At 56.5% G+C, this 19,138-nt stretch overlaps 4 protein-coding genes across 8 annotated transcripts; 1 reads left to right on the top strand and 3 right to left on the bottom strand.

Annotated features, from left to right (window-relative positions):
- Positions 1-154: 154 nt before the first annotated feature.
- On the bottom strand, positions 155-1,923 carry TRAPPC4 (trafficking protein particle complex subunit 4). 5 transcript variants are annotated; one of them, XM_050910974.1, is made up of 5 exons: positions 1,749-1,923; positions 1,482-1,656; positions 1,286-1,389; positions 1,072-1,198; positions 155-637 (listed from the first exon to the last, which is right to left on the bottom strand). In XM_050910974.1, the coding sequence occupies exons 1-5, from the start codon at positions 1,921-1,923 to the stop codon at positions 559-561; spliced, it is 660 nt and encodes a 219-aa protein (XP_050766931.1). In that variant the 3' UTR covers positions 155-558. The 5 variants fall into 5 exon arrangements, with proteins under 5 accessions (XP_050766931.1, XP_050766932.1, XP_050766934.1 ...); XM_050910975.1 differs by having other exon boundaries at positions 1,072-1,086; positions 1,288-1,389; XM_050910977.1 differs by having other exon boundaries at positions 1,286-1,334; positions 1,589-1,656.
- A 101-nt stretch (positions 1,924-2,024) lies between these two features.
- On the top strand, positions 2,025-4,078 carry RPS25 (ribosomal protein S25). The gene is made up of 5 exons (XM_050910990.1): positions 2,025-2,078; positions 2,253-2,348; positions 2,903-3,086; positions 3,490-3,588; positions 3,990-4,078. The coding sequence occupies exons 1-4, from the start codon at positions 2,076-2,078 to the stop codon at positions 3,582-3,584; spliced, it is 378 nt and encodes a 125-aa protein (XP_050766947.1). The 5' UTR covers positions 2,025-2,075; the 3' UTR covers positions 3,585-3,588; positions 3,990-4,078.
- A 618-nt stretch (positions 4,079-4,696) lies between these two features.
- Positions 4,697-8,228, bottom strand: CENATAC (centrosomal AT-AC splicing factor). The gene is given in 10 exon segments (XM_050910992.1): positions 4,697-5,164; positions 5,656-5,788; positions 5,898-5,981; positions 6,393-6,423; positions 6,785-6,890; positions 7,304-7,368; positions 7,539-7,601; positions 7,671-7,836; positions 7,910-8,082; positions 8,085-8,228. Coding segments are annotated over 10 exon segments (1,011 nt in total). The 3' UTR covers positions 4,697-5,118.
- A 1,910-nt stretch (positions 8,229-10,138) lies between these two features.
- Positions 10,139-14,096, bottom strand: FOXR1 (forkhead box R1). The gene is made up of 6 exons (XM_050910828.1): positions 13,964-14,096; positions 12,884-13,051; positions 11,767-11,981; positions 11,120-11,403; positions 10,570-10,802; positions 10,139-10,167 (listed from the first exon to the last, which is right to left on the bottom strand). The coding sequence occupies exons 1-6, from the start codon at positions 14,094-14,096 to the stop codon at positions 10,139-10,141; spliced, it is 1,062 nt and encodes a 353-aa protein (XP_050766785.1).
- Positions 14,097-19,138: the final 5,042 nt, after the last annotated feature.

Below are 19,138 nucleotides of genomic sequence, written 5' to 3'. Positions count from 1 at the left end.
TTCTACTATCTGTGAAATAAAAATGGAGCAGTGTCGCAGGGGCTCTGGTTGTCTTACGGAGAACAGCGCAAGCAGAACCACCCAAACCCGCTTATCCTCTTGAGGCGCTACTGGCGCAAATTTACCCTGCCAACAGCAGACAAACAGCCATCCACCTCTTTCAGGAACGTTTATGACTTCTACACAGAAACCCTCTGCAAAACCATAAGTTAGAGCTATACAGGAAAAAAATACATATGTACAATTACGAAACGAAAGAAAACAGTCGACCGCGGTAAGGCCACGGACCCGCACCTTATCTTTCGTTCTTCGCTCGAGGGCAACGGAGCCGCAACAGCAGAGTAAGCCTCTGCGGCTCAATGTAAACAGTAGTAAGGAGTCTGTTTAAGGTAAATTTCACAACAAAGGGGATAAAACGGGATCTTGGGAGATAACGAAGCGTGTTTTGGGGATACGCAGTCTCTGCTGCGGAGGAGAGAGCTCCGGGAGAGGCCAGCCGGGGAAGAGAGAGGCCCTGCTCTTCAGAGAAAGGAGTCCGTGCAACAGGCGAGGCTTTCTCTACGATCCAGGTCCAAAGGGTCCGGCTTTCTCGGCCACCTCCAGAGCAAGTTTCAAGTTCTGATCAAACAACTCGCATCTGAAACAGTCAGAAAAGCAGAAGGGGAATGACTTTACCTACGGAACAGGCTAACGAAGACAGGATCTCCGCATCCTTTCGCTCTGCATCCTTCAAGGAGAGGTTCCCTAAGTCGCGAGACGGCAACCTGACTAATGTCAAACTTCGGCTTGGCCGTTAATCAAGATTAAAGCTTCTCGCGTGGGCTCCAGGGTTACGTTAGGACAGCAGGGATTGTAGCAGGGAAGAGCACCTCCCGCTCCCCCGGCAGAGCAGCGCTGGAAAAAGCGCAGGTCAGTCTCCCGTCCCTGCAGCGGCGTGCTGTGTCTTCCCCCTTCCCTCAACCTCTGGGTCCGCTTTGCTACTTAACTAAAGGGCTGTCGGCATTTGTTGCTGCACAGGCAGAAAGCGACCAGGGGCTGCGGCCGCGTTATTACAAGTGGGCTTTTCCTTACCTGATTGGCATCTCCAGGGAGTAGAAAGGATTCTTCAGAGCGAAGTCAGAGTAAATCTCATAGATCTTGCGGAGAAGGGAGTCTATCCCCGCCTGCCTCGGGTCAGCAAGAACCACGAATTTGATCCCTAGAGCCGTAATGACAGGAGCGTGAGGAAGGCTGAGCTCCGTGACAGCCCCGGCAAAGCAGAGCGGTGCCTGGGGCCGCGCGGTACCTGTCAGCGTCTGGAAGCAGTGCAGCTTGAAGGTGTCGGTCTCCAGCATCTCGATCCCGGAGCTCCCGACTTCGGGGGACAGCTGCGACCCGATGGCGAACAGCCTGCGGGAAGAGGGCCCTCAGCACCCCACACACACCACCCCCCCCCAGCCCACGCCACCCCCAGCCCCGTCACGTCCCCGCCCCGGCCTCACGAGTGGAACATGGAGGCCAGCATCAGCTTCTCGTTAGAGGAGAGGCGGTGGCGGCCGAAGCGGATGGACACCGGGTAGTTGGCGGGGTTGCCCAAGAACTCCAGCACATCCTTCCCGTCCGCCGTGAAGCGCCCGTTGACCTCGGCGCCGTTGATGGCCAGCACGGCGTGGCCCACTGCGGGGACAGCCCGGTGTCAGTCAGTCAGTCAGTCAGTCAGCCAGTCAGCCCAGCCCGGTGCCCACCCCGGCCTGTCCCGCCCGCCGTACCGCGGATGCCGTCGCGCTGTCCGAAGGCGACGACGACCCGCTCGTCGTGCGGGCGCAGGACGAGGTCGAGCGGGAAGCTGAACGTCTTCTCGGTGTCGGCGCGGGGCGCGTAGTGGTCCAGCTGGTAGATGAGGCCGCCCGCCTTGTTCACCACGTAGACGCTGAAGATCGCCATGGCGGTGCCCGCCCTGCCCTGCCCCGGAAGTGGCGTCACGCCGTGCCCCGGAAGCCGCCTCGGGCCACGGGGCTTCCGCACGCCTCGCGCCCGGCGCTTCCTTTCTCGGCCGACATCTTGGGGGAGCAGCAAGCAGCCGCCGCCGCCGCAGCATGGTGAGAGCGGGACCGCACGGCGGGGCTGAGGCGGGGCGGGGGGACACCCGCCGAGGGGCGGGAGCGACTCCCTGAGGGCCGGGGATCCTGAGGGGTGCCCCGGGGGGGCGTCAGTCCCCGCTCCCCGCCGCTGACCGTCCCATCTTTCTCCCCCCCCCCCCCCCCCCCCCGCAGCCGCCCAAAGACGACAAGAAGAAGAAGGACGCGGGCAAGTCCGCCAAAAAGGACAAGGACCCGGTCAACAAATCCGGCGGCAAAGCCAAGAAGAAGGTAGGAGCCTGCCCGGCGCTCACTGAGGCGGCCTCGGTGGCGGCAGGTCCCGAGCCGCGGCCGCAGCCCTCCCTCCCGGAGCCTGCCCTGAAAACCCGGGGCAGCCGGGTTCCCGCGCTGAGCAGAGCACGGGGGGTGCAGGAGCCTGATGGCTGGGAGGAGAGCGTTGGGCTCCCCAGGCCTCCCGCCTGTGCGGCGCGGCCAGACCTGAAGAGCGGGGGGGCTGGGTGCTCCTGGCACTGTGATGGGGGGGGTGGGGGGGCGGGTTGCCATCACGTTAGAGGAGCTCGCTCTTCATCTGGCAGCAAGTTGCGCATGGCGGTGTTAAATCTGAGTAACAAAAGGCTTTGCTCCTTCTGTTTGGAGACGCTGTAGGGGTTACCTGCAACGTGTACGTTTACAAAGATGATTTTGTGCGTCTCGTTAGTGCTTTAATCTGGGACGTGATGTGGAGACGTTTGATGGTGCAGTTCTTAGGGCATCCTAAAGCTCGATCTTTTGCTCAGAAGATGGCTTAGGGTTTTTTGGTTTTTTTTTTTTCTCTTTTCAAGTAGAAGTGGTCCAAGGGGAAAGTGAGAGACAAGTTGAACAACCTTGTCCTGTTTGACAAGGCCACCTATGACAAACTGTGCAAAGAAGTGCCCAACTACAAGCTCATCACACCTGCGGTTGTCTCAGAGAGACTGAAGATTCGAGGCTCCTTGGCTAGGGCTGCCCTCCAGGAGCTGCTCAGCAAAGGTAAGCGCTGAAAACTGTGGAAAAACACAGAGCTGCTCGAATTGGATGGTTTGGTTTTGTTCCTCATCTAGAAGATGTCGCGCTGCCCCTGAAGTACGCAAATTGGCGTGTGTTTTGACGAGCCACTGCCTTAGCTCACATTTCAGAAGCGCTCCAAAGTAAGGAGCGGAGGCTCCGCTGCATTCAGTGGCGTTGCTATACTAAGAAAACACTGCCAGGAGGACAGGTTGTGACGTAACTGCTGCCACACCTGAAGAAAAGCCTCGTATAAGCGTTTGTAGTATTGGTGCCCTGATATTTCCTATCGCACGTTGTCCGGTCTGCCGCTTTGGAAGGGAGCACAGCATCCCCGGCGTTCTCCGGTACGTGCGCGCTCCAGTAATTTCTTTTTTTTTTTCCCTAGGTTTGATCAAGCTGGTGTCCAAGCACCGAGCCCAAGTGATCTACACCAGAAACACGAAAGGTGGAGACGCGCCGGCTGCAGGGGAGGATGCGTAGGGAGGTGAGGCGGCGGGCTCTGCGAACGAGCTGGGTTGCGCTTTGTCGGGAGCTGGGAAACGTCTCCGCGCCGTGTCACGGGCCGCTCCCGCATTCCTTCGGACGGGCCGTTTCTCCAGACGTTCGGGGGACGTCGCTCGCGCCCCGAGCGACTTCCTGGGTGGCGTTCCTGGAAACATCGGTTCTCTAGAACTACAGAGCAATTGGTGATTTTGTCCCTGTTGCCTGTCGGGCGAGGAAAGCCGCGTGTGCTCTCCCCTCTCTCTGGGCTGCGGGCACGCATCCTCCCTGCTGTCGCAGGGCACCGTGACGATCTTTTCTGGTCGGAACAGAGCTTTCAGAGTGTTTGCTGTGTGCTAGCTTGCTTTGACCTGGTTGTCTGATTTGGGACTTCTTGCTTTGCAGGTTCTCCGGTGACCTCGTCAACAATGTGTCATATGTAGATGCACACAATAAAGTTATCGAAATAATAATTTTTCTTGCTTTTTCAAGAATGTGTACGTTTCGTTATTGACGCATTATCGATACTGGATTCTGGTACGGGTCACGGCCGTCTTCCTCTACCAGCCAGTTTTTGCATTTATACAGTGTTACGAGCGTACCGTAAACATGCTTTTATATTGCGAAAAGGGGAGGAACTTGTGCATCACCTGCAGCAGTCAGCGACACGTTAAACCATATTCAGTTCTAGTGGGAGGAAAACTGAAGCCCATTTCTTGCATCACAGAAATGGTGGGATATTTTCATTATTTATTTAAACTCCCTCTAAACAAGCCGTGCCCACAGATCTCTGTGTACAAGGCAACAGCATCTATCAGGTCGGTGTCTCGTGGGGAAGCCTAGATAAGCAGCGCTGAGTAAGGCTGTAAGTATTTTATTTAATTTAAAAGTAAGAACTGCCCAAGCAGAGGTCTTTAAGGCCTCTTTTCTTCTACTGAGGACTAATTAGTTGTCGTTTAGGTGAGGCAGAACAAGTGAAAGTAATAGAAATCAGAATGAAAACATGAGGCGCGTGGCATCAGTTGCCCCCAGAGCGGGCCCTGCATCTGAAATGAGTTTGTCAGTCTACTAACACAGGTAAATTTAAAAAAAAAAAAAAAAGTTTACTTCTCAAAAATTTATTTCTTTAATGGGATGTCATGCTACACGTCAGCGTAGGACGCTGGCAGCACGCGCTGTATCAGCTAGGCTTTCCGATGATGAAGACATGGCCCGGGCAGGAGCCCGCCCTTGCTGGCGGGACCTGCCCTTGCGTAGCTGCAGAAATCGATGCGCAGATACACGCTGCGTGTCCGTTACAGGGGCGGTGGATCCGCTGCGACACCCCCCCGGCAGCGTACCTGTCAGCAACGGCGCTCAGCTCGGCACCGTGCGGCGGTCGCCATGCCCTCCAGGCGACTGAACTCAATCCAGATCTATATATTAAATAAGAGTGCTAAACGCGGCGGCGGCAGCACCGACAAAGCTGCAGCTACCTAACAGTCCACCTTTCCGCAACAGCCAGAGCTTGGTTTCTTCGGTGCCCCGCTTCTGATCACCTTTTTTTCTTCTTTTCCCCTGATTCAGTTCTAAACTGATGCCTGAAAGAGAGCGTAGAAGTCAGTCAGAATGCAACAGCCTTTAGGAAGAGGTGACGAACGCTGCCTCGTCTAGCAAGTAAGACAGTGCTACGCGTAGTGTTTTAGAACAGAAGCTCGCTCAGTTACTTTTTTGGTTATCTATCTCGGTGAGCCGCAGCAGCCTCTTCAGCTAGCCGACACAGATTTCTAGCGCGTTAAAAGGTGCCGGCGGGACGGCACGCGGGTCTGAAAGTGAGCCAAGCTCAGCGAGGCCCACGCCGTCGCGTGCGCGGCCTCTGCAGCCGTGCTTCACCTCGCAAGTCACGCCTGCGCTGCTCCGGGATGAGAGCGACGCCCTGCCTGGACCGAGCACCGCCTGGCGCGACCCTTCCGTGCGGGAAGGCGTCTCCTCGGGCTTGCTGCTACCGCCAGGCCCGCGCCGGGAGTAGCTTGCGTGGAAGGAAGCCGCGAACGCGCCGCTCGGCGTCGGTCCACGCTGCCCTGAAGCTTACCTGGACTGCCACCTCCTGCCGTGGTTCCAAACCCGCCCGAAGGAAGGGAGCCAGCTGTCGCCTGTCTGAGAGGTATGGTCGAAGTTGGCACCAACGCGCTCCGCCGGGAGCTTTCTCAGCTTCTGCTTCTCCTCTAAAAAAAACATTTTGTTCGGCGTAAGGTTTTTCAGTCAAATCGCTTTTGATTCTTTAGTGCGGTACAGTGAATGTGAGGTTAACCGAGATGTAAACAAGCTGCTCACTTTGTTTGAGAAATTCCTCGTACGAAGGTCCGATTTCTTGTTTACTTCCATCCTCTTCCTCTGTTAGCCACGGAGGTTTTGCTCCTAGAAGTCACGGGGAAAATGTATTTAGCCGCTGAAGTTATCCAAAACTCGAGATAGGGAAAAGCATCCCCCCCCCTTCCCCCTGTCCCACAGCTCGCCCTACCGAGTCAGCGGCGAAGGAAAAGTAAACTTCGGGCTTTATAAGAAAAAGAAGCTGGCTTGCCACGGTTAAGGCCGTGGCAGATCGCGCCCCAAACCATACACGCCACACGGCAGCAGCACCAACAGAGTTTTCATAGTACAGAAGTGTTTTCCTCTCCTCTCGTATGTCGAATATTAGCAAGAGAGTGAGCACCTCCTGGTTATGCTGTAAGTGCTTCAAAATTGCTTTAAGTTATCCCTGTTACGCTTGCAAGCCGAGAGTCGTCAGGAGGGTAGGAACCAAACGAGTCACGAAGCAGGCGTGATTACCTGTGTGAACATTTCCTTTCCCTTCTGTTTCCTGTTAACAGAAACATAAAACACTAATGGGAAACCGATGCTTTTAAGAGTATCTCTCAACAGAATGGTATTGTGTGCATTCCCTTCCAGAACCAAGTTCTGTTACAAAAAGACAGAGGGGGGGCTCTTCTCTGCTTTCTCTAAGGAGCGTTTCTTTTTTCAGGGCACGTTAAAGAACGTTTGCTTAATGAAACACAGGTTAACGCTGGATGACTGAAACTCTCGGCTAGTTGCTCGCCTGAATCTGCAAAGCTGCCTTCTTCAGCGACGGAGACTGCAACCCCGTGTTTTGCGTTGTAACCCGTGCTGTATGTAACCTGCAGTTAACATTTAAGTCACGCTCGTTAGCGAGTCACCCCTACCTGGTGGCCGATGAAGGTCAAAGCCTGGCCTGATTCCATCCAGTTTAAGTCGGGTCCTGTCTGCATCCCACTCGGGCCAGGCTGCTCCGCATCGTGAGAGGGGTCCCTGGAACACAGAGGCCAAGAGGCAGTCTGAGAGGTGAGTGACGGCCGAAGGCGGGCAGGCAACGGTTGTCCGGAGGTTTCTGGAGCAGAATTTGTGTTTGTGTTTGGAGAGCTTTGCAGTAAGAAGGAAAAGGAGAAAGGTTCTCGGGGCACGATGATGTTAAACGCTTGTACGTTGTCGCTGCACTCGCTCTTCATGGCTGCTAGCGCTTACCTACGAATGTGTGGATGGGAGCGTAATCTTTCTGCGGCTATGGTGCTTACTACAGATAGAAGTTTGCGAAGGATCTGAGCGAGTGCAAGATCCCGGTGACGACAGCGTCAACTCCGGCAGCGGCAAGCGAGCAAGGCGGCTGCCGCTGCTGCGGCGGCGCGGTCCGGCGCTGGCAGCAATTTAAGGGCAACGGTTCTCACCTTTCGGGTCCTGCGGGGGGGCTGCAGACAGAAGGTCCTGCGCAAAGCTCCGGCTCTGTTTGAAGCTGAGTGCGATTCAGGAAAAAGGAACAATATTTCTGGTATTGAGCAGAGCTTCCCCCCACACCCCACACCCCCCCAGCTCCGCCGCCCCCAGCCCCTCCCGAGAGCGCCCGGTTGCCGGTGGGGGTGCGTGTCCCCGGTCCCCAGCCAGGGCAGGATACGGCTCACCGACCTGCAGGGCGGCCTGCACCGTCTCCCGCTGCCTGCGCTCGGCTTCCCGGATGCCGGCCGCTATCTGCGGGGAGAGAGGCGGGTGAGGCCGGGGCCGGGGGGGGGGTGCGGGACCCGGCGGGGGGGGGTTTACCTGACGGATGCGCTCCTCCTCCCGCCGCTGGTGCGCGTCCAGCGCCCGCTCCAGCGCCCGGGCGAAGCGATCGTACTCCTCGGCCGGCACCAGGAACCGCTCCCGCAGCGCCGCCTCTGCCCTGTTCTCCCGCCAGAACCGCGCCGTCTCCCGGCGGTGCTCGGGCCTACGGCGACCGCCTGTCAGCGCTGCCGGTCCCCGGCCCGCCGGTCCTCCCTCCCTCCCTCCCGCCCGTTTACCCGGCCAAGTGCTGGAGGAAGCCGGCCTGCGGCAGCGCCAGCCCGCCCCGCCGCCCGTCCCGCCGCACGCCGCGTCCGCAGCACAGGCACCAGACGCGCCGGTCGTGCTCCGCCGGGTCGTAAGGCCGCACGGCCGCGCCGCCATCATCATCATCATCATCATCCCCGCCGCCGCCGCCGCCGCCGCCCGCGCCGCCGCCACCTCCTCCTGCAGCCGGCCCAGCGCCTCCCGCAGCCGCCGCCGGTGCGCGGCGCTGTACAGGTGCCGGCGGCCGGAGAAGGAGGTGCGGCGGCAGAGCCCGCAGTAGTGCACCGCCATGGCGGCGGGGAGCGGCGCAGGCGCGGTGAGGGACGGGCGCCGGCCCTGTCCCTGCGGCCCCGGCGGGGGAGCTGCCCCTCCGGGCCTGAGGGCTCTCCAAAGGGCAGGCCGGCCGAAGCCTTCCCCGCAGGGCTCGGTGGCGAAGTCCCGCTGCAGGGCGTTCGGAGTTGAGGGTCTCAGGAAAAAAAAAAAAAACCAAACACCGTGCCCCTTTTTCTATATGGCAGGCTGGCGTGCCGCTCGGTGCCCTGGCCCTCGGTGCCCAGCGCCGTTCGCCCTGCAACCCTGGCCCGCCTGGGACTTTGTTTGCTTTCAGACTTCTTTCAGTTGTCGTTAGGAACGGGCTCTGGAGGCATGTCATACGCCCCTGGGACACGCTCGCCTCCCGCCTCGCTGCCTTTCGACGCAGCCTGTCTGGTAGCGTTGGTCTGACGCCTTTGTTTTCCTGCCCGTCCGCAGCCCTACCAAAATCTTAAGTGGTTTGGTTTGGTTTTTTCTTTTTTCTCTTTCCATTTAGTAAGAGCAGAGGATGCTCATGGTCTAGTCTGGCATGACCGAAGGAGAGCATCTGAACTGCAGCATCAAGGTTATCTCAGTGCTGCCATCCAGTGCGGCCAGGCCTTCAAAGACCGCTCACCTTAAATCGGGTCCCGCTCGGACAGACGGACAGACAGACAGACAGACAGTCCGTGCTGTCATGTACGGGACTGGCAGCCACCTGCCTCCCTCCCTCTGACTTCTGCAGCGGCTCGGGTGACGTTGGTGCCCAGCCGTGCAGACCCACCCCGCGCGGTGCTTTGCACGCTGCCGCCCGAGCGGGTGCATTTAGGCTGGAGCCTAGGCATCAATTCGCTTTTAACGTGTCTGTCCCGTGATGCTCTCGCGGGCGCAGGGGTGAAAGGAGCTGGTCGCCAGGGTGCGCCCAGCCTGCCCTGTCGAGTGGGTTCGGATGGGCTGCCCCCCGCCTCCTCTGCCTGCGGGTCAGGCCTGGGACACCACCCAGCAGTGAACTCCAGAACTTGCATCACGACTGTGTGCTGTTTTGTCCCCTGTCGACAGGGCGCCCCGGCTCCTGCTGCACGCGGGACTGATGATAATGGACGTAACTGGACCGATCGTGCTTCGACTCGAGCAACTGCCGCAGCGGCCAGGAAGAGGGTTTGCAAAAATCTACTCTTCTTGAACGCCAGACACTGGCTGCCCGCCTGAATTCTGGCCTGGGGACGTGATTTTCCTGCCTCTTGCTGGAGAAGCGAGTAAGTCAGCACCACAACAGCAAGCTCTGCCTGTTTGGTTTTTTTCTTTGTTGCCTCCTTGCCTCTCCAGGATAACTCTCTCCTTTCTCGCACTCTGCAGTGCTCGCCGATTTCTGCCAAGCGAGCGTTGCAGAAATTCCAAGCAGCCTGCCCAGCAGTTACGTGGATCCTTGCCTGCTGGTTTCACAGCTGGGTGGGCAAGTGCAACAGCTTGGAGTAACATCTGCGTGGCAGGGGCTCCTCTCGCTCAGCCGGCTAACGCGCTCTCCGCTCAGCCTCTGACCTGTGGGCTGAGACCCTCTGTTAGGGACCAGACCAGCCTTCTCCTGCAGCTAAATCCTCTGCACCGCAAGAACATCGCAAGAGGCAACAGCTTGCGTGGAGGACTTTGCGTTAAAGTCGTAGCGGGTGCCACGTGTCAAAATGCCTCTGCAACTTGAGATTGCGCAGCTGGAGCAAAAACTTGCCTTGCTGAAGGAGATGGGATTGGTCATCTTTCTCCTCTCCCCCTCTTAAATTTCGGTCCTTAGGTCACAATGCTTATGATTTCCACGCGCAGTTCTTGGGAAGCTACCTGCGGCAGCACCTGAGAAAACAAGCTCGGTTTGAAAACACGCGGTACGTGTTTCAGACGCAGGGAGCCACCAGGAGGAATCATAGGCCAAACAGAGATCCCATGAGATCTGCAAAAGAGAGAGAGAGGGAGAGGCACTGATGCTACACCCTCCGTTCTTACCCATATTAAACTGATAGGTACCGTATTGCTGAGCAACGCGATACTGAGATGAAGGCTCTGTGTTTTAATGTAGCCTGGTTTGTTTCTTAATGGTTTGTTTCTCTCGCTATGTTGGTTTCATTAAAGAAGGGCTCTTGGCCGGTCTGGTGACCAAGCCCTGCTTCTGGGGGTATCTCTACAGGGATCTCTCAGTGTCTGGTGTCATCTCCTAGACCTAGTGTCCTGCGGTGCCGGTGACTGCGTACCGGCCCCGGGTGCCCGCCTGTATCCCTCCCGCTACGGGAACCTTGTGAAGTCTCACTCGCTCTGCATTTTGCGGGGTTTTTTTTTCCTGCTCTCTGAAACGTACCCGGTTCGCTCGTGCTCTGGCGCACCAAGTCGAGAGCCTCTTCGGGCAGAGCCTGTGCTTCCTCCTGAAGCTTCCTGTGTCCTTCGGGAGTCAGTTTCCACAGGCAGGACTTGCGGTTTCCCTCGCCGCACACGAAGCCAGCGGCTTTCTCAAAGCAGCTGCTGAAGCACAGGTTGTGTCGGATCGTGTTTTTCCAGTCCTCTGGGGCCGTTTGAAAGAATGGGAAGTGCTGCCTGCGGAGAGAAAGGATTTGTCCTGGCTGAAGCACTTTTAGAGGCTGGATAAATGACAGAACACATCGTGTCCGAGCGAGGGAAGGAGGAGAGGGCCCTCCCTGACCCCCTGTGGCATAAGGATGGCTGGCGCAGTTGAGCACTGCGTTTTTCTAAGGAGGGTAAGACGAAACTAAAATGCTGGCTCTCGAGTCTCATGGGTTCGGGTGTTGACAAAGAGGGGAAGCAGTTTTCTCAGCGGCATCTTGAGCCGAAGGCAGAGCTAAGACCCGAACGCTCTGCCTGGCTCCCCAGTAGAAGATCAGAGACTCCTGTACCCCTCGTTGTCCCTCTTCCCCTCATTCTGCACTAGGGGCCGGGAGAAGAGCGGGTACTGTGCGAACTGGTAGATCTGCCGTACGGTCAGACTGCCGCTCGCGCTGTTGCACAGGGCGAGGGTGATGAGGATGCAGTAATTAAGGGGGGACGGGGCCAGCCTCCCTCGATTTTGGTGCTCGGCTGCCTGGGGCACTTGAGCTTCACGCTCTGAGGTCTGAGGACTGCGGATTTCCAAGGCATCAGCATCGCCTTGAGTCCAGGAGTTTCGGCATCTCCTGAGGAACTGGGATGTCCACACGCGAAGCGTCTTCATCCTCAGTAAGCTGGGGAGAGGAAGGAGAAAGAGGACGTGGATATATCAGCCCTGGGTGGAATCAGGGACAGGGATAAGCTGCTTTGTGGGGCCTTGGGGGAGGGTGGGCCTGGCAGAGCGCGTATAGAAAGCTTATATACTTTAAATTTCAACCTCCGTCCCCGCACTTTGTACTCTCGGGCTGTTCGTCAGACGGGCTCCGTGCGTCGACTGACCCCTGCTGAAACGGGAGGCAACCGCTCGCGGAGCTGCTGAGCCGGCTCGTTTGTTCTTGCGGGATCGTTAAGCGCGTACGATGCCCAGGGCTGCCCGAGCAGTTCCCTTTTTTTGTACCTTTCCAGCCTCGCTGGAGGATGACGGCACATCGTCCTCGGAGCAGTCCGGGTCGGAGTAGTCCCAGGATGTGTTCGGAGAGGAGGTTTCTGCGGCACCAGCAGCCGAGGCCGCTGGGCTGTTGGATCCGGCCGGGTCCACGCCGGGGCTCCCGGGGATGGGGCAGACCAGGCTGGGGTTTACCCACGTCCACAGATGGGGCTGAACGCCCGGTTCTAAGGAGAAGGAGAAACGTCACCCCCGTGGGTCCTACCTGAGGACCGTTTCTAGACCCCGCTGTCCAGAGGCAGCCTGGGGAAGCTCTAATGCAATGCAAATCCCAAGGCAAAGGTCCCCAGTTGCCTTCGCATCCCTCTGAACGGTGTTTTATTTCCTGTTTCGCGTACGGCGTGCGTGCCTGCCTGTTCTTGCACCGCTGCGGCCAGCCCGAACAGCGGTGCTCAGCTCTGAAATTTTACTTTCTCTTTCCCCTGCAAAGCCAGAAGAGTTTAAATTACTCCCTTCCGTCCTCCTTTCACAGGTTTATCTACCCAAAAGGTTGCATTCGGAGGGAAGCGCGTCTGCAGGCCCAGCTACGTAATTACGTCCTCGTCCTTGAGAGCCGGGCTTCAACTTTTCCTAACCAAGCTTAGAAAAACTCCGGTCTGGACACAGATGTTCTGGCTGGCGAAAGAAAAGCCCCTGTCCCAGGCCGTTGCCTGAAACACCGCCAGCCTCTGCGGGTAACACCGGGTCCCAAACTCACCCCTGGCGCCTGGCAGCGCCGCCGGCAGCGAGCGCCCGTGTGCCGGGGGGGGGGTCGGCTTGCCGCTGCGGCGCGCGACGGCGCGGGGTCTCGTCCGGAGCTGGTAGACGCGGGGAGCCCAGAGACGCTGTGGTGAGCTGCTGCTTTTTGCGTCGGCCTCGTTTTCTGCAAGCTGCGTGCTTACTTTGTGCGTAATGGCAGGCGCTTCTAACTTGATGTGACCACATTTAAACAGAAAGAAAAAGCGGGCTTTTCGTTAACTTCTAGACTGGAACTTACTATTTTCCAGATTTTACGATTTTGACCTGAGTTTTGGAGATGGGAATCTTTTTGAAAGGAAGCCAAGTCAGTCAAGCCCCCTGAGGCCCTTACCTTGCCGAATCTCTTCAGTAGTGATGGTGAGTTTGAGCTCCTCTGCCATATCCCAGTCCTCCAGGCCGTTTTTTAAGTGCAGGCTTTCCCAAAATGACTTGTTTTGAAAACTCAAGTTCATTTTCTTTGTATGGCAAAGTAACCTCGGGGTGCTGAGCGCAGCGGGATCTGCGAGGGTGGCACAAAGAATCCCGTGAGCTTGAAGTGCTCTGTGTGCCCAGAGACTTGAATTTGTATGGTTTTTTTTTAAAAAGGGTATCACACAGGTGGGTGAAAGGCTGGTCTCTGTTTCACACTTCTAAATACCTATTAAAGCCCCTTCCAGTGAGTAAATGGTCCATATTGGTGGAGTAAGCGAGCGGATTGAGAATAAGATGGGTGGCACCACGTAGGCTCTGTTTTCTGCCCGTTTACTTTGCTAGAGCCTTGGTAAATGAGCCATTCCCGTCTTTGCTAGGCTAACGTTTTATTTTTTTCTGCTTCTGACAAAATCACAGCGTTACCTACGCTCTGCAGCAGACTTCCCTGGCCCGAGAACCTGAATGTCTCCGGAAGCGGGACGGATCTCTGAGGGATGCACAGAGTGCTCGGGATGCGTTTGCAGGTACCGGGGAGCTCCCTCACCCTGCTTGCCTGGAAGTAGCGGGTTTTGAGACTGGAAACTGCTTTAGATCAGCCCAGGCAAAATGCTGAGGGCGTTCCACAATCGGGGGAAAAGGAGCCAGGTTAAGGAGATACCCGGCGTGCTTTCACAGCGTGTCTCTTTTAGAAACTTTTTGTGCAGCTTGAAGACGTAATCCACATTCTGCACCTTCCTGAATTGCTTTTGTTTCTTCGACCGTATCTTTCACACGTGGCCCCTGCCTAATCTGTCCCAGGTATTACGAAGGAAGCGATGCGGTTTGTGCTATTAAAGGGTGGTTGTAATACATCCTCATCCTATTCGCCCACCCACCATCACCCTTCTGCTCGGGGGGCAGGGGAGGTAGGTGGCACGGGTGGAAACGGAGTAGCTACAAATCAAAATCCAAGCCTTGGCTTAGTACCAGCAGGCAATTAGATTTCAGACTCTCTACGTACGTTGACCATTTTGTAGGAGGACGCAGGTTGTGCTCGTAGCGGAGGAGTACGTCAGGGACTTGCTGCCAGTCTGTAGCAGGGAGACGGACGGAAAGAGGCTGGTTTTGGCAATTGGCGCAAAAGATTGCGCCATAACCTTAGCGTCGCGACGGTGGGAGAATCTCGGCTTAAAAGTGAGTTCCGTGACCCTTGCACCAAAGGTTCGGCTTCGAGTTGTTTGGGTTTTTCCTGCGTGACGAAAGAAAAGGGTAAGGTGCTTTTCCCCGCTGCAGGCTTGCTCTGCAGTGCTTTGGGCCAAACGTTCCTGCGCTGTTTGCTGTCGCCGTTCTCTCCCTTTGCGTGTTTGCATCTTTTGAGACGGGCTGTTGAAAAATAAGTCAAACACCAAACCAAGCTTCTCGTGAAAAGGTAACCTTCAAAGGGCAGAGAAGGATCTGGCGTGCTCGGTTTTGCCCCTTCAGTAAAAGGAGGCATGATAGTTTGTACTGTATTAAGGTTTGCTTAGTTCTTGTTAGGCATTCCACAAATACCAAGTCAGTATGGCTTTGCTGTTGCTAGAAGCAAAAGGCTACGGTCGCGTAGCTTTTTCCACCCTTGTGTGACAAAGTCCGGTCGTTAGCGGAGACGACACGCTCCCTGTCGGGTTCCTCGGGTGTGAGCAGGACCGGCTCGGTTGGCTGCTTTCCTCAAAAAAGTCTGAGCGCGCCCCAATCATAAACCCTTTCGCCTTCCTGAAACTGGAGCCTGGTATTTGACTTGGGATGTGTTGCAAACAATCCAGCCGCTATAGTTTAATAATTTACCACGTATCGCTCGACCTGTCGCACCACAAAGTTGCTTTCCCCTTTCTATCTGGAGTGAAACTCTCACACAGCGGTGTGTGCATCAGCTGAGGCATAGTAATTCATTAAGCCCGTGATTACCTACATGCACCCTCAACTGATGCCTCACCTGCCCGCATAACCTTTGGTACTTCAACAATAAATTCGCACAAGAGTGCTAGACTGGATGCAGTTATGTTAATAATCTCAGAACAACGTGAGTATTTTGGGGGGGGGGGTGTAAAGAAGTCCTGCGGTAGCTAGACCTTGCATGCGGATGAAGTGTCTTGACCTGCTTGCTCTTCAGCCAGGCGTGGCTTCTGAAGAGCAAGCGGGGCACCGGTGCGACTAAAAGACGGAGGAATGTTTGGGGATGGACTTGCCGGTGGGGAGGACGCCGTTCTCGGTGCCGCTTTCCGGGAGCCGGCCCCGGGGAAGAGCGGCCTGGCAGAGCTGGAGGAGGACCACCCGGGCGTGTGGCTTGGCCACCGGTGGCCGTGGGAGCTGGCATTTTGCAGGGAGCGACTGAATTCACCTGTAGCGGGTTCAGAGCCCGTGCCCCCGGAGTCGGGTGGGGGCTACCCAGCAAAAGCCACTGCCGAGCCATAAAGGAGATGAGAAGCAGCTGCCGCGCTTCCAGCAGCAGCTGGCTGCAGCTGATCAGAGCTTCCTTTCTCCCGTCTTCCCCCAGGTTTCTGTGTCCTCAGAGAAGGCTGTACTGGTCTGTGGAACTGGTAAGTAACACAAGGGAAGGGGAGGGGTAGGACATAACACGACATAACGTGGTGCTCCACCCAGAGAAGCCCTGAACAGTTGCACTTAGACCCTCCCCAAAAAAAGACGTGAAAAGAGCCTGCTAATATTTCCTGCCTCTGCTGCAGGGATGGAAAGCGTTCCCCCACGTGATAACGTTTACTTCTTACTGGTAGAGGTTTGGATTTGAGGCGCTGCTGTAACACAAACAGGTAAAGCAGGGACGTGGGCCCCGTGGTCTGCCCGGTCCGTGCCATGAGGCCAGCAAAACTGGAAGCAGAAGTGTTGGTCTCCAGCTTAAAGCCTCAGAATGTTTTAAACATATATGGTTGCAACCACAGACCTTTGCCTTCAGTCTAGGAAAAGGCTAAAAGGCCTTAATTTTGCCTTTGGCCATTCAGTTGCTGAATCCCGATCCCGTCGGTTTGTGTCCCGTGTGTTCTGGGTGAGAGCATCGTAACCCCTGAGCTCTGTCTTGCTGCCCCGGCTTTCCCAGGGGAGAGGGATCTCGATCAGACTGATGGAGCCAATTTGTGGCAAATAAAATCTGGGACTGCCGATTCCTTACGCCCTGCGGTTTAACCAGAAGCTCACGCTTGTAGCCTAAAGCCATCTCATTTTTTGGTCCCCCTCTAGCTTCGGAAGGTGAAACAGAAGTTAGAAGAGAACCTGCTGACACGTGCAGAAGGCCAAAGTAGCCGGCGTCTCTATCATCTGCATCATGAACGGAGCTGAAAATGTAGAGAGGTGACAAGCTGGAGGTGTCTTGGCTCAGGACGTCTGGATTCTTCAAAGCCAGCTCTTTTCAGGTGAGCGTTACCTGCACAGAAGCCAACTGATGGGATAGTTTTACTGAAAACCAGTCTCGCCTACTCCCACACACCTCATAACCACAAGAACTACAGGGAAGCTTTGTAAGCGTGCGGGTTGGGGTCAGGGGGCAAGCGCAGTTCTCTTTCCCTGCTGATTCCCATCTCCTGGCGTTTTAGATTAAGACTTGTTTGCAAATCAAGAGAAAAGACGTTTCAGGAGCGAGGCGTAACTGCGAGCGTGCTCCGTCGCTTCTCAAGGTGTCTGACTGTTGCACGTGTGTGCGTGTAAGGTGTCGGTAGATGTCTTCGGCCAGGCTTGTGGCTTCGTGTGCGTGTGCTGTGCGAGGTCTTCTCAGCAAGCCAGAGAAACTAGATTTGCTGCCGTTTCTGAAAGATCTTGGCTCCAAGCTCACTCTCTCCCCTAAAGATAGAGGAGCTCTGTAACTTGGCTTCCGACTCAGAGTTGTTAGTCAAGTCTGGCTCGCATGGCTCTTGTACTCCACAGCCCCTGAAAGCTTTGAATTTGTACGGAGTGACACCTGCTTGTCCGTGGGGATACGAGGGTATCGACTCTTGTCTTGGCTTTGCCCAGCTGATGGTGTTTGTATAGAAGCAAGCTCAGTGGACTTGGCGGGGACTCTGGGCTTGTGGATACTTGTCACGCCAATCAACTGTGGGTTTTATATGTATATGTGTGTATATATATATTTTTTTTTTTCCTGTGGTAGAACAGAGATTAATTTCCAATTAAGTAATCGGTACTTTTCCCCATCTTCCTAGTACGGGGCATACGGTAGGTGCCTGGCTTGTCCTCGCGCCGCGCCGCTCCCGCTGTATTGGCATCGCTTCAATTCCCCGTGCCGCGGCAAGTGGCTGATGCTGCGACTGTGACGTAGAAAGAGCTCCCAGGATTTGCGTGGGCCGGGGTTAAAAACAGTCCTTTCTGTTAAAGAGAGGCGGCGGGGAAAGTACGGGCGGGCGGGGGGAGAGGGAACGCGAGGCAGAGAGAAGGCTGGGACTGGTGCGAGACGGTTGCTCCGTCGGCACTGGACCAGGGGCTGCGTCAGGGTGCCCGGTTAATCCTGCGGATGCCTGGTGTGTCTCTGTCGGTACCGTAGGTAGACGCTGCTGCCGTCGTAGCTGTTCGTAGCCTCCTCAGGACGTGAGAACACAACCGATGTACTTGATGAGCATCGCAGCCTTTTTTATTAGCCGTATGCTATTCTCTCTGAACAGATACGCTGTTTTTCTGGTGGGGGAAAGGCGGCCTCTTACCCCCCACGTCCTCAAATTCTGTGAAGTTGCAGTAAAAGAGCTGAACTCGGGTCTCTGCCCCTCCTCCCTGATTTTTAAAACCACTTCAAAGGTGAGCTGGCGGACGATTGAAGCGACTGGTTCTGCCGGGCTCGCCGCCGCCACTCACCTTTCGTGCCGCTCCCTCGTGGAACAAAGCGCGGCGCTTCCCTTTGATTTCCCCCTTTGAAAGCCGTAGGGGACAGAGTCTGAAGCGCTCCGCAACTTTTTTGGCGACTCCGCTCCCGGTACCTTCCTGAAGCGCGGGGTGGATCAGGACAGGGCTCCGGGGAGGAGACCTCGCTTGTGGCTAAATTAGCCGTCGGCGCAGGCTAGCCGGCGGGATGCTTCGTCCCTCCTGGGTGTCGCAGCCGGCATCCCCCGGGTTTGCAGGGAGGGCGAGGTAATGCGTGCAGCGAGGCAGGGGAAGGAGCCACAGGGCATCTCAGAGTCGGTGGCTTCGACCGACGGACGCGGGGGGTCCCAGAGCCCAGCCTGGCTGCCCCTCGCCAGCAGTACGTGCCACCTCCCCGCTCAGCTGCTGCCCGAGGGAGGGCTCTGCCCTGTTCTCCATTTTCTATGCTTTCTGCCAAGAAGAGATGGCACACGGCGGAGCGGAGCACGTGCTGCCAGTCTCCTCCCGGGCGGGAAGGGGAAAACCGGTGAGTGCGTGTGCTGCAGCCAGCGCCCACGGCACAGCCTGCTCGCTGTCTCTGCAAGGGACGCTTCTTGTCACACGTGCGGGGCTGGATGGAGGGGAGGGTAGGAGAGCAGGGCTCGTCTTCGTGATGTGAGTTTCCAGACCTCCTCCTGTGCCGTCAGGCCCTGAGACGTGTTTGCAAAGCTTTAACACGTAAGGCTGTCATTTGCAAGCAGGCAGTGAGGCAGGCCATCCCTGCGTCAGGTGAGGGGGGTGAAGACCACCTAGTACTGAATCAACAACCCCGCCTCACGCCGTGTCCCAGAGCTCTCCTATCAAAATACCAACAGAGCTTGTCTCGGCTCAGCTCACGAGATGACGAGATCGTGGCTTGCAGCAGTGCAGCTGCACGGCCAGCGTGTGCAGTATTTAGTGAGAAGTGATGCAGGTCATGGCCGCGATGCTCGGAAACAGTGGGATGCTGCCTCGGTGCAGGGAGCAGCGGTAATAAAGCAGTAGGAATCGGTCGTGTTGAAGGAAGTACCGGATGACAGACTTGGGCTAAGGTTAATAAATCTGATCTCTGCTACTCTGGCGAGACTCTTTGTGTTTTATAGCCGCTGTCACTTTTGTACGTGTTGTGGAGCTGCAAAATCGAGAGGAAACCTCCTCTTGCCTGCTGGTTCAGGGCCAGGCTGGATGCCTGTGCATGGCTTCTTAGGGGACAGCGCTGAAAATCTAAATACATCTGTGTGTGTGTGTGTGTGTGTGTTCATCTCTCAGCCCCTAGGTGCGAGAACTGATGCTGGAATCGCATTCGGCTGCTTATAGCAGGACGACCCACGTATCGGGGCAC

This window comes from Gymnogyps californianus, chromosome 25, assembly GCF_018139145.2.
Source record: "Gymnogyps californianus isolate 813 chromosome 25, ASM1813914v2, whole genome shotgun sequence".
NCBI classification, from domain to species: domain Eukaryota; kingdom Metazoa; phylum Chordata; class Aves; order Accipitriformes; family Cathartidae; genus Gymnogyps; species Gymnogyps californianus.
The sequence above is the reverse complement of the archived record's forward strand: the minus strand, read 5'-3'. Positions and strand labels throughout refer to the sequence as shown.